Source organism: Neofelis nebulosa, chromosome 10, assembly GCF_028018385.1.
Source record: "Neofelis nebulosa isolate mNeoNeb1 chromosome 10, mNeoNeb1.pri, whole genome shotgun sequence".
NCBI classification, from domain to species: Eukaryota; Metazoa; Chordata; class Mammalia; order Carnivora; family Felidae; genus Neofelis; species Neofelis nebulosa.
The window spans coordinates 108259688-108270166 of NC_080791.1; the positions used below are offsets into that span (position 1 = coordinate 108259688).

At 59.3% G+C, this 10479-nt stretch overlaps 3 protein-coding genes across 3 annotated transcripts; 1 reads left to right on the plus strand and 2 right to left on the minus strand.

Annotated features, from left to right (window-relative positions):
- The first annotated feature begins 83 nt into the window (after positions 1 to 83).
- Positions 84 to 4760, plus strand: TM7SF2 (transmembrane 7 superfamily member 2). The gene is made up of 10 exons (XM_058689600.1): positions 84 to 315; positions 726 to 922; positions 1006 to 1060; positions 1444 to 1638; positions 1721 to 1824; positions 3188 to 3307; positions 3395 to 3563; positions 3764 to 3844; positions 3939 to 4061; positions 4381 to 4760. The coding sequence occupies exons 1-10, from the start codon at positions 264 to 266 to the stop codon at positions 4539 to 4541; spliced, it is 1257 nt and encodes a 418-aa protein (XP_058545583.1). The 5' UTR covers positions 84 to 263; the 3' UTR covers positions 4542 to 4760.
- A 156-nt stretch (positions 4761 to 4916) lies between these two features.
- ZNHIT2 (zinc finger HIT-type containing 2) lies at positions 4917 to 6334 on the minus strand. The gene has a single exon (XM_058689606.1). The coding sequence runs from the start codon at positions 6160 to 6162 to the stop codon at positions 4966 to 4968; it is 1197 nt and encodes a 398-aa protein (XP_058545589.1). The 5' UTR covers positions 6163 to 6334; the 3' UTR covers positions 4917 to 4965.
- A 2693-nt stretch (positions 6335 to 9027) lies between these two features.
- Positions 9028 to 10423, minus strand: FAU (FAU ubiquitin like and ribosomal protein S30 fusion). Its single transcript, XM_058689608.1, has 5 exons — positions 10287 to 10423; positions 9946 to 10028; positions 9700 to 9844; positions 9379 to 9434; positions 9028 to 9200 (listed from the first exon to the last, which is right to left on the minus strand). Exons 2-5 carry the CDS (start codon positions 10018 to 10020, stop codon positions 9075 to 9077), a joined length of 402 nt encoding a protein of 133 aa, XP_058545591.1. The 5' UTR covers positions 10021 to 10028; positions 10287 to 10423; the 3' UTR covers positions 9028 to 9074.
- Positions 10424 to 10479: the final 56 nt, after the last annotated feature.

Genomic DNA, 10479 nt, shown 5'->3' on the forward strand with positions numbered 1-10479 from the left:
CGGGGTGGCTTCGGAGGCCCTCGCGTCAGGCCCGCTCCCGAGAGCCGATTGGCTGGATTGCTGGGCCTGGAATGGGCCGGGGGCGGGTCCATTTAAAGACCTCGGCGCTCGGCCGCTTGTAGTCCGAGCTCGGGGACCAAGCAGGTGCTTGCGTGAAGCGGGCCGATCCTCTGCGTCACCAAGCTCATCTCCTGGGGGATGGGGTGGACGGTGTTCCTTTGACGGACGCTTGTGTACCCCCGGCCCCGGGTGGAGTGGAGACCATGGCCTGTCCTCGGGGCTCCCGGGCTCCGCTGGAATTCGGGGGACCCCTGGGTAATGGGGCAGGCGGGGCTGGGACCAGAGGCTCGGCGGGTACGGGGTGAACTGAGAGATGGGGGAGGGTGCAGGGTCTGAGAATGGAAGGCTTTGAAGGGTATCCCGAGGCAGAGGGGTCTGGCGGGGGGGGGGGGGTCGGGGTGGGGGGAGTGTCTGGGGAGACGGCTGCAGAGTGCGGCATCTAAGGAGTGGAGGATCGGACGGAGGATGGGGAGCAGGGGGAGGATCCTTGGGCGAGCGTGGGGGCGGGGACCAAGGTGGAAGCCAGGGAAGGGGCTGAGGGCTGAGGACGGGATATGGAAGAAGGCAGTGGGAATGCTGAGGGGGCCCTGGAGGCAACAGGGCGCCTGCGGGTGCCGTGGGCGAGTTGCCGCGCGGACCCCCGACGCGACCGCCCCCTTCCCCAGGCGCCGCGGCGCTGATGGCGCTGCTCCCCGCCACCATGTTCCACCTGCTCCTGGTGGCCCGCTCGGGCCCGGCGCGCCTGCTGGGCCCACCCCCCTACCTGCCGGGTCCCGACGTGCTGTGGAGCCCGCGGGTGCTGCTGCTGTGGCTCACCTGGCTCGGCCTTCAGGCGGCTCTCTACCTACTGCCGGCGCGCAAGGTGCGGACTCGGCGGGCGGAGGGAGGGGGCGCCCCCAGAGAGAAGGCACACTCCCCCCTTACAGAGTCCCTTTGTGCCTGCAGGTGGCCGAGGGGCTGGAATTGAAGGACAAGAGTCGCCTGCGCTACCCCATTAACGGTGCCTGGGGGATCCTTGCGCCGGATTTGTGCCCGGTGGGGGTGGAGATCCGGGCCCAGTGGCGATTAGCCCCCGACCCCAAGCTCCGATAGATGCCCATTTCATGCCATGTGCCCAGGCCGACGTGGGGGGATCTCACTGTCCCTCTGCACGTCCCTTGTTCCTCCACCCCTACCCGCAGCATTTGCTGCTACTCTGTGCACCAGAGTAGTGGTCGGTGTGACCCACTGAAAGCCAAGGGCAAGGTCCCTGACCTTCCTGGGCTTTGGACTGTGTGTGTGTGTGTGTGTGTGTGTGTTGGGGTGGGGGTGGGGGTGGCATGGAGGGGGAGAGCAGGGGTGTAGGGGCGCAGCCCCCAGGACTCATTGTGGACTGCGGTTCAGGCTTCCAGGCCCTGGTGCTGACGGCCCTGTTGGTGGGCTTGGCAGTGTCCGCGGGGCTGCCTCTGGGGGCGCTTCCGGAAATGCTCGTGCCCTTGGCGTTTGCGGCCACCCTCACCTCCTTCATCTTCAGCTTCCTTCTCTACCTGAAGGCGCTGGGAGTCCCTCCCTCCGCCCTGGCACCTGGGGGGACCTCAGGTGAGAGGGGGCCCGGCAGGGAGCGGATGGGGGCCGGTGGGGGTGCTTTCGCTCGCGCCTTCATCCCTCGGCTGTTCTCCAGGCAACCCCATCTACGACTTTTTCCTGGGACGGGAGCTCAACCCGCGCATCTGTTCCTTTGACTTCAAATATTTCTGTGAACTGCGGCCTGGCCTCATCGGCTGGGTATGCTGGGCCCGGCTAAGGGGAGGGGTGGGATGGATGAGCTTGCTGAGGCAGGCAGGGCCAATGCTGTGCAGATGTAAACCATTAATCATCCATTCCACAAATATTTGTTGAGTCCACTGTGTGCCCTGGGCACTGCTCTAGGTCCAAGGAGACAAAGGAGAAAAAGTTACAGGAAAGCAAGGAAAAAAAAAAAAAATCTCTGTCCCCATGGAGCCTACCCTCTATTGGGGAAGGCGGACAAAACAGAAGTAAAAAATATATAGCACGGCTCGGGAGAAAAGGCACGGAGGGAGTTACGTGAGCAGGTGCAACTTTCAATAAAGCAGTCAAGTTCAAGATCTATTTTGAGGACAGGACAGGGTGATGCTATGCTGCCTGCCGGTCCAAGCGGTGCCCAACTTAAGACTGGTCACTGGGTGCGGCAACCTGGTCATCACCAGTGGCCTTGATGACATGCCAACTGTGGTTTTCGGTTGTAATCCCCCATGCTGGACTGTGGTCAAGATTTCCCAAAGGGTCTCTCGGGCAAGGTCTCTCTGGCCTCTGAGGCCATTTCCTCATGTGTGAAATGGAATAAAGTCAGAGAGCTTCCTGCTGAGGTTCTTGTGGGGATTAGAAGCGGGGACGTTAACGGCGACACCAAAGCCACCGCTACCAGAATGGGGCGCTCGGCACAGGCTGGCTGCCAGCCAGCCGTTACTGAGTGTTTCCTGGGTGCCAGACTCATCGTGCTTCGTGCTGTCCATGCATCAGGTCCACTGGTCCTCAGCTCCATAAGGCGGGTCCACGATCATTTCCCACATGGGGTGGGGGAAAGGAGGCTTTGAAGAGGGTCAGCAGCTTGCCCAAGTCGCAAAGCTGAGATTCAAAACTAGGTCTGTTTTAAAGATTGTGTGTGTGTGTGTGTGTTTTAATGTTTATTTATTTTTGAGAGAGAGTGAGCGGGGGAGGGGCAGAGAGAGAATCCCAAGCAGGCCCCGCCCTGTCAGCGCAGAGCCTGACGTGGGGCTCCAACTCACAAACTGTGAGATCGTGACCTGAGCCCAAATCAAGAGTCGGACGCTTAACCGACAGAGCCACCCAGGCGCCCCCAAACCACATCTGTTCTAATCCTTGTCTGTTGCTCTCCCAAAAGGAATATTATAGGATGAGGCAAGAGTCAGCCAACAGGCAGGGAGCACTTCCAGAAGCATCTATTGCAGTCTTTCCCCTGGGTACAGGGCCTGGATCCATTCAACAAAGGCCTGAGGACTGAGAGCTGTAAGGGGAAAGGCTGGCTCCTCTCCCACGTAGGGGCTGCCACCTCCGTAGAGACGGGCTGGGGACACACTGCCCTGTTCTCCTTCCCCCACGACCCCAGGTCCTCATCAACCTGGCCCTGCTGATGCAGGAAGCGGAACTTCGGGGGAGTCCCTCACTGGCCATGTGGCTGGTCAACGGCTTCCAGCTACTCTATGTGGGTGATGCTCTCTGGCATGAGGTGAGGCCCGACTGGGCGGAGAGGTGGGGAGGGCATTTGAGGACCTCGTGGGGACTGAGCCAGTGTGTCTGGGTCCCGTCCCTGCAGGAGGCTGTTCTCACCACCATGGACATCACGCACGACGGGTTTGGCTTCATGCTGGCCTTTGGGGACCTGGCCTGGGTGCCCTTCACTTACAGCCTGCAGGCCCAATTTTTGCTGCACCACCCGCAGCCCCTGGGGTTGCCCATGGCCTCCGCCATCTGTCTCATCAACGGTCAGTCTGGAAGGGGCTCCTCCCCCTGTCATTCGTTCATGTCACGTTTATTCAGCACCTGGTAGGTGCTAAGCCTCAGGCGCTTCTCTAAAGCCGGGGCTTGGGGAGGACTGGGTCCGAGGTCTCCGGGGCTGTGCGGGGAGGGTCAGGGTCAGGTAGGCTATAACCCTCAGCCCTGACCACTCCGTGCTTTCCCCTAGCTCTTGGTTACTACATCTTCCGAAGAGCCAATTCCCAGAAGAACACCTTCCGAAAGAATCCTTCTGACCCCAGAGTGGCTGGTGAGCTGGGTTCCCGGGCTGCCATGAGTGAAGTGTCAAGGACAGCTGGGCTTCCAGCAGTCCCCCCGCCCCCTCATGCCCTGTCTCTCCCCAGGCCTCGAGACCATCCCCACGGCCACGGGGCGGCAGCTGCTGGTGTCCGGGTGGTGGGGTATGGTCCGCCACCCCAACTACCTCGGGGACCTCATCATGGCTCTGGCGTGGTCCTTGCCCTGCGGTGAGCGGCTCGGGTGGGCACAGGGCGGGCACCACGCGTGCGAGGGGCAGAGATGGTGAACACGGGAGGCCCAGTCTGGGTGTGGAATGCAGAGCAGGGGTGCGCCCCGGTGGAGGGAGCTGTCAGGGAGCTGGGGATGGACTGAGTGGCCGGGGCCGACCTCCATTCCACCGAAGCTGTGCCAGCGCCTTGCTGCAAACCTGGACCTTTCACCATAGAGCCCCGGGGTCCCCGTGAGCCAGTGGGTGTGGAAACCTCTGTGAACTGGGGCGGGGAGGAGGGGCGCTGCTGAGGGATCACAGCCTCCCCTCCCCCACAGGGGTGTCTCACCTGCTGCCCTATTTCTACTTCCTCTACTTCACGGCGCTCCTGGTGCACCGGGAGGCCCGGGATGAACAGCAGTGCCTACAGAAGTACGGCCTGGCCTGGCGGGAGTACTGCCGGCGCGTGCCTTACCGAATCCTGCCCTACGTCTACTGAAGCAGCTCTACCGACCCCGGGCGGGGGCCCGTGCCCACCCGCCCATCAGCGCACCCAGCACCAGGAGCCTGGCCCCCTCCCCTGCTCTGAGCTCCCACAGGCAGGGGTGAACAGCCTCAGGGAGGTGCTCCGGAGAGAGGAGAAATGAAGCCAGTGCCCCAAAAATGGGGGTGCAGGGGCTGCTCGTCCTCCTCGGATAAACATCTGGAACCCTTGGTACCACTTCTCTCCCTTTCTGGGGTTAGGGTGTTTAAAAACCGGCTGGGTCAGCTCTGATCTGGGAGAAGCTGAGAGGTGGTTTGTGGGCCCCAGGGCTGGGGGTGGGGGAGGGGAGAGGGGGCGGGACAACAGCTGTTACTCAGAAACGGGCACCGCTGCCAGGGCAGACCAGTCGCGGCTTTATTGATGACATAGAGATCCCTGTTCAGCCAGGGAGCTCCTCAATGAGAATTCTTGGAGCAGGTGGCAGGGGGCCTCCCCAAAGCCGCTCCAACTCCCCAGTGAGGGCTGCCACCTCCTCGGCGGCCACAGCGTGGGCTCGGTGGGCCCTGGCACAGTCTAGAGCCAGGGGCGTGAGGGCCACCTCATTTTCATTGGTCCAAGCCAGCAGGAACTGGCACTTCTTCCGCGCCCGGTAGAGGCCATCTCGCTCTTCGGTAGCCACAGCTTGCCTCCGGGCCTGGCCCAGGGTCCGCGCCAGGTGCCCCAGTGCCGCCAGCGTGTAGCCTTTCTGGTTGGCCGGGCCCTCGCCCATCAGGATGAGGGCGGCCTCGCGCATGGCGCCCCGTGTGCCCAGGGGCCCGGGAGGATGCTCGCCGGCTTCGAGCACCCGGGCTGCGGCCTGCAGGGCTTCCTCGGCCGAGGCGAAGACCTGCTGCGCACCCAGGGCCCCGGAAACGCCGAGCAGCGTGGCACAGAAGTCGGAGAGCAGGGCGTCGTCGCCGCCGCCGTGATACAAGGCAAGAGCGTGTGCGTAGGCGAACAGCACGTTGGGCAGCTGGAAGCGCACGAGCGGCGAGGCCGGGCCACGGCTCAGGCTGGCCAGCGTGGGGATCCGGGTGGGCACGGTGGGCGCGCAGGCCTCGGGGGCGTCTCCGAGAAATGGCTCGGCGGCGGCCTCCTTCACGGGTTCCGGTGGCGCCCTCGCGGGGGTGGGCTCCAGCCCCACGGGGTCACCGCCCGCAGCATCGCCCACCTCCTCCAGGAGCCGCGGCCCGGCCCCGCGTCCCCACCACCACGGCCGCCATGGGGGCAGCAGCCGCCCGGCCTCGCCCCGGCTCAGCAGCCGCTCGAAGGCCGCCTTCTCGGCCGGGGCCAGGAGCTCCCAGAGCCCCGAGAGGCCGCCGGGCGCCGGGCCAGGCCTGAGGCCTGCGTCCTCCGGGTCGTCCTCGGTCTCGCGTTGCTCACGCAGCCGCCGCAGGGCGCTGGCCAGGCGGCTGGGCGAGGCGCTGCGGCCGCGGAGCTCCCCCAGCACCTGGTCCCGGTAGAAGTCTTCGGCGCAGGTGCCATGCGCCCGGTAGCAGCGCAGCGAGCAGTAGGGCACATTACAGCGAGGGCAGGTGTAGCGCGCTGGTTGGGCCTCCCCCGCCGGGCAAAAACCGCACGGCCCGGCCGGCTCCATGGCAACCGGCGCCCCGTGCCACTCGCGAACACGCGAGGCGGCGCGGGGCGACTTCCGGCGCTAAGCGGTTGCTTCCGCCTCCGAGGGAGGCCAACGGGGCGTAGCCAAAGCTCCCGAGGACTCTCGGCAACTTCCGCCCACACTCGGGAGCCAAACCCCACCTCTCGGTCAAGTAGGGCTCGGGCAAGCGCAGGAGCGGGTCCTGACGCACAAGCCCCGCCCCGAGCGGTGAGCAGAGAGCGCAAGCGCGCTAGGCGGGAGCTCCGCTGGTACCAGCTCGCCCCCTAGTGGCTCCCTTTTTGGCACCAGAAAGCGCGGTGGCGGAAATTCATCCTCCGCGAGGCACCTACTCTAGGCGGCTAATTGCCCCAGGCCCTCGGGCGATGAGGTGCGTCCCTGCGCTGGGAGGGTAGCCATTCTAACTAGGGGACACAGACGAAGTGGAGTAGAAAAAGAATGAAGATAGACTACTTGGCCTACAATGTGTGTGTGTGTGTGTGTGTGTTGGAGGCGTTTCCCCTCTGGAGAAGAAAGCAATTTTTAAAAGACTGAACTTGTTTGATTCCCCCTCCTAATCTGTGGTTTATCCAAATTTAAGGGCAGAATCCACAGTAGGTTCCAGAATCACATTGAGGGGCAGAGATGTGGTCCCTGTCCTAAAGGAGCTTATTTGTGGTCGAGTGGGCGTGATAACCCACACAAACCGTGGCAAGCGTCCTGAAGACGATCCATGACACCCATCAAAGTGAGCTCTGGTTCTTTAGCCCCTCACCTCACATCTAGTCCCAGCCTCAGTAAGTTGTATTTATCTCAATATGGATCACTTCCTTCCCTATCAAGATCTGGATGGATTTGAGGACCTTCAAGTCTGCTCTTTCTCTCCATCCTCACAACCACTGGTCTAAACTACTGGTCCCTTAACTGGTTTCTGTTCTTGCCAGCTGTCCGGAAAAATCAGGCAGAGAAAGTACTGGATCCCAAGTCAGATCACATCACGCACTTGCTTAAAACCTTTCCCTGTACTCCGGCGACGTTCCATTGGCACTTGGACTCAAACCCAAACTCCTCTCCACGTTAACAATATCACACAGCTTTGCACACAGTTCTCCTGGCTGGAACTCTGGTCATCTCACTTGACAGGTTGCTTCAGGTGTCACACATCCCATCTTCAGAGCCCTTCCCTATGATGTTATGTCTGCCCACCACCCACTGCCCCTTTCATGACAACACTCTGCTGACTTTGAGGCTCTAGCACTTGAAACTAACTAGCTTCTGCACTTAGCCCACGAGAATCCAAACTCCTAGAAGGGAGGGGACGTCTTTTTTCTAGAAAGATTACTAGAGATAAAAATTGCCAATATAGGGGCGCCTGGGTGGCGCAGTCGGTTAAGCGTCCGACTTCAGCCAGGTCACGATCTCGCGGTCCGTGAGTTCGAGCCCCGCGTCAGGCTCTGGGCTGATGGCTCGGAGCCTGGAGCCTGTTTCCGATTCTGTGTCTCCCTCTCTCTCTGCCCCTCCCCCGTTCATGCTCTGTCTCTCTCTGTCCCAAAAATAAATAAAAAACGTTGAAAAAAAAATGCCAATATACTTGCACACTTTCTATGTGGCAAGTACTGATCTCAGTCTTTCACATCCTTTATTAGTCTCCACAGCAACTCTGATGATGACAGAGATTAAATAAGTAGTTTGTCAGTCAGAAAATAAATGCAGCGAGGATTAAAACTCAAGGCAGTCCAAGTCTAGATCCCGAGGTCTTTACCTCGTTATACTGTATTCCAAGAACAAGCAGATTGAAAAACCTTGTCACAACAAGTGGGTACCCACATAGCTAAGGGACCTTGAAATGAATCCGAGAATTCCGCTTCTGGGAACACAGAAACAACCCACCTGACCTGTGATTAGGGGAGCAAAGTTACACAGTGCCAAAGTAATCAGGCAATGCTTTCTGTACAAGCCGCTTTTGGGCAACAAACAGGCCCATCAGATGACCCAGCTCAAAGTATCCATATGTCTTGGCTGACCAATGGGCTACTTGCAACCAGGCACAGGTACCAAAAAAAGAAAATTCTATACATTCCCCTACCTCCTCACCTTATCCCAGCCCTCCCTCCCTTGCACTGTGTTCAATAAACTTCTATCTCCTTTGTTCTGCCTGGGGTGAATTCTTTACACTGCTTTGCCCAAGTCACTGGCCTCCACCCAATCGGGTCACCCCACCTTTCTAAAGTGGGGACAGGCCAGACTCTTGCCAAGGACTCCACTAAGGCCATACATAGCTGGTCCCATCTCCAAGGGAAGGTCAGAATGGCTTTCCCGATAGATCTACTATTCAAACCCCTCTCCTTTACCACGGCCTCCATAATCCTCCCACGATTCTTGCCACCTTCTGTTTAAAGAACAAAAAAGGACTCGGGAGAATTACCGAATTATTTTCATGGCAAACCTTTTCTTTTTTCTTTCATTTTTTTTTTTCAACGTTTTTTATTTATTTTTGGGACAGAGAGAGACAGAGCATGAACGGGGGAGGGGCAGAGAGAGAGGGAGACACAGAATCGGAAACAGGCTCCAGGCTCCGAGCCATCAGCCCAGAGCCTGACGCGGGGCTCGAACTCACGGACCGCGAGATCGTGACCTGGCTGAAGTCGGACGCTTAACCGACTGCGCCACCCAGGCGCCCCTTTTTTCTTTTTTTTTTTAATTTCATGGCAAACCTTTTCTTGTAGTTTGTCACTTTTCGCCCATGCCAGCCCAAGGGTCCCTGCCTCTTCCAACTAGACGGTGCCAAGAAACTAATGAACACACCACCGACCCTGAGAGCCACATATCCTCCCGAAGCCCTGCAAGTGAAGGTGAAACTATGAGATGTCTGGACTAAGTGGCTTTATTGGGGGAATGCCAGGATCACGACAGACTTAAGAGTTGGCATTGGGGCCCTTCTTCTTCCCAAAGGTGGGCACAACGTTGACAAAGCGCCGGTTGTACTGCATCCGCCGCTTGGCACGACCTGTCTTCTTCTTCTTCTTCTCCTGCTTGGCCACCTGGGCAAAGGAAGGAACGATCAGACCCTGGTTGACCTCTTCCATGCCTTCCCTCAGCCTAACTCCAGGAAGAAGGCAGACAAGAGGAAAGGCCAAAGGTCTTGGCTTAACTCTGATAGAAGGAAAACAAAACAAAACAAAACAAATTCCGAACACCACCACCAATACTCTCACCTACCTTAGGAGTCTGCCCTCTTACTTTCCCAGCACGGGCCAGGGAACCATGGACTTTACCTGCGATGGTAAAGGACAGCCAACAGTTAGGGGAGCAACAAGGCCCCACCCAGCAGAATCCTCTCTCTCTCAATTCAAGCCTTTATAGGGTCTAATAAATGACTGAAAAGAGAACTAGGCTCTGGCTTAGTCTCCCACGGACCTCTCAGGAGTTCCTTCTGAGGGAGGTAAACAAGAACCACCCTGGATTGAGGACAATGAACTCCACAGCCCACACTCGTTATGAGCTTACAAACAGTTCAAAGGACAATCCTCCCCAACTCACCTCCAAGCATGCGGCCGGCTACTTCCAGGGTGGTCAGAGCCTCCACTCCACACTGACCCAGGGTAGCCTCATCTTCTAGGGGCGTGCCCGCCAGGAGCACGACTTGATCTTCTGGAGCGATGCCCTCCAGAGAGGCTACATGAACCTACCGGGAAAAAGAAGATTCATCAGCGTTCTCGCGGGAGGGGAGATTGAGGGGAAAAAAAAAAAAGAGGATGAAGGCCAGGAAGCACCAAGCAGCCTTACCTTGATCTGGGCGACCGTCTCCTGGCCGGTCACCTCGAGGGTGTGTAGCTCCTGGGCGCGGACAAAGAGCTGCATGTCGGCGACTGAAGAAAGAAAGGCTTGTATGAGAAACAATGCTCTAGAGGGGTCGGGGGATGGGTGGCGGGCCGGGGCCGATCGCTCTGGGATTTAGGTGGTCGCGGGATCTCACGTGGGTAAGGCCGGGCCTTTCAGGGAGGTCGGGTGGGGAACAGAACTTGGCCCTCAGAACAGCCCCTCTGCCTCTACTTTTCCCGTGCCCTCTGATCTCGCGGCCAACCTACTGTTAAGCTCTCCAGATCCAGTGGGGACCCAAATCTTACCTGAACTACGGCCACCGCAGCCGTAACCACGAAGATGGAGTCGAGAAAGAGGAAGGAGGAAGGGCTCGCACGTCCTCACCGCCTGCTGCGTGCTACGTCACTGCTGAGCGACCGCGAAGGTCTCTGGCTTTTGTACGGCCCACCGCAGTCCTAGCTCCGCCTCTTTACGCTTTGCGCAGGCGTTCTTTCGGTC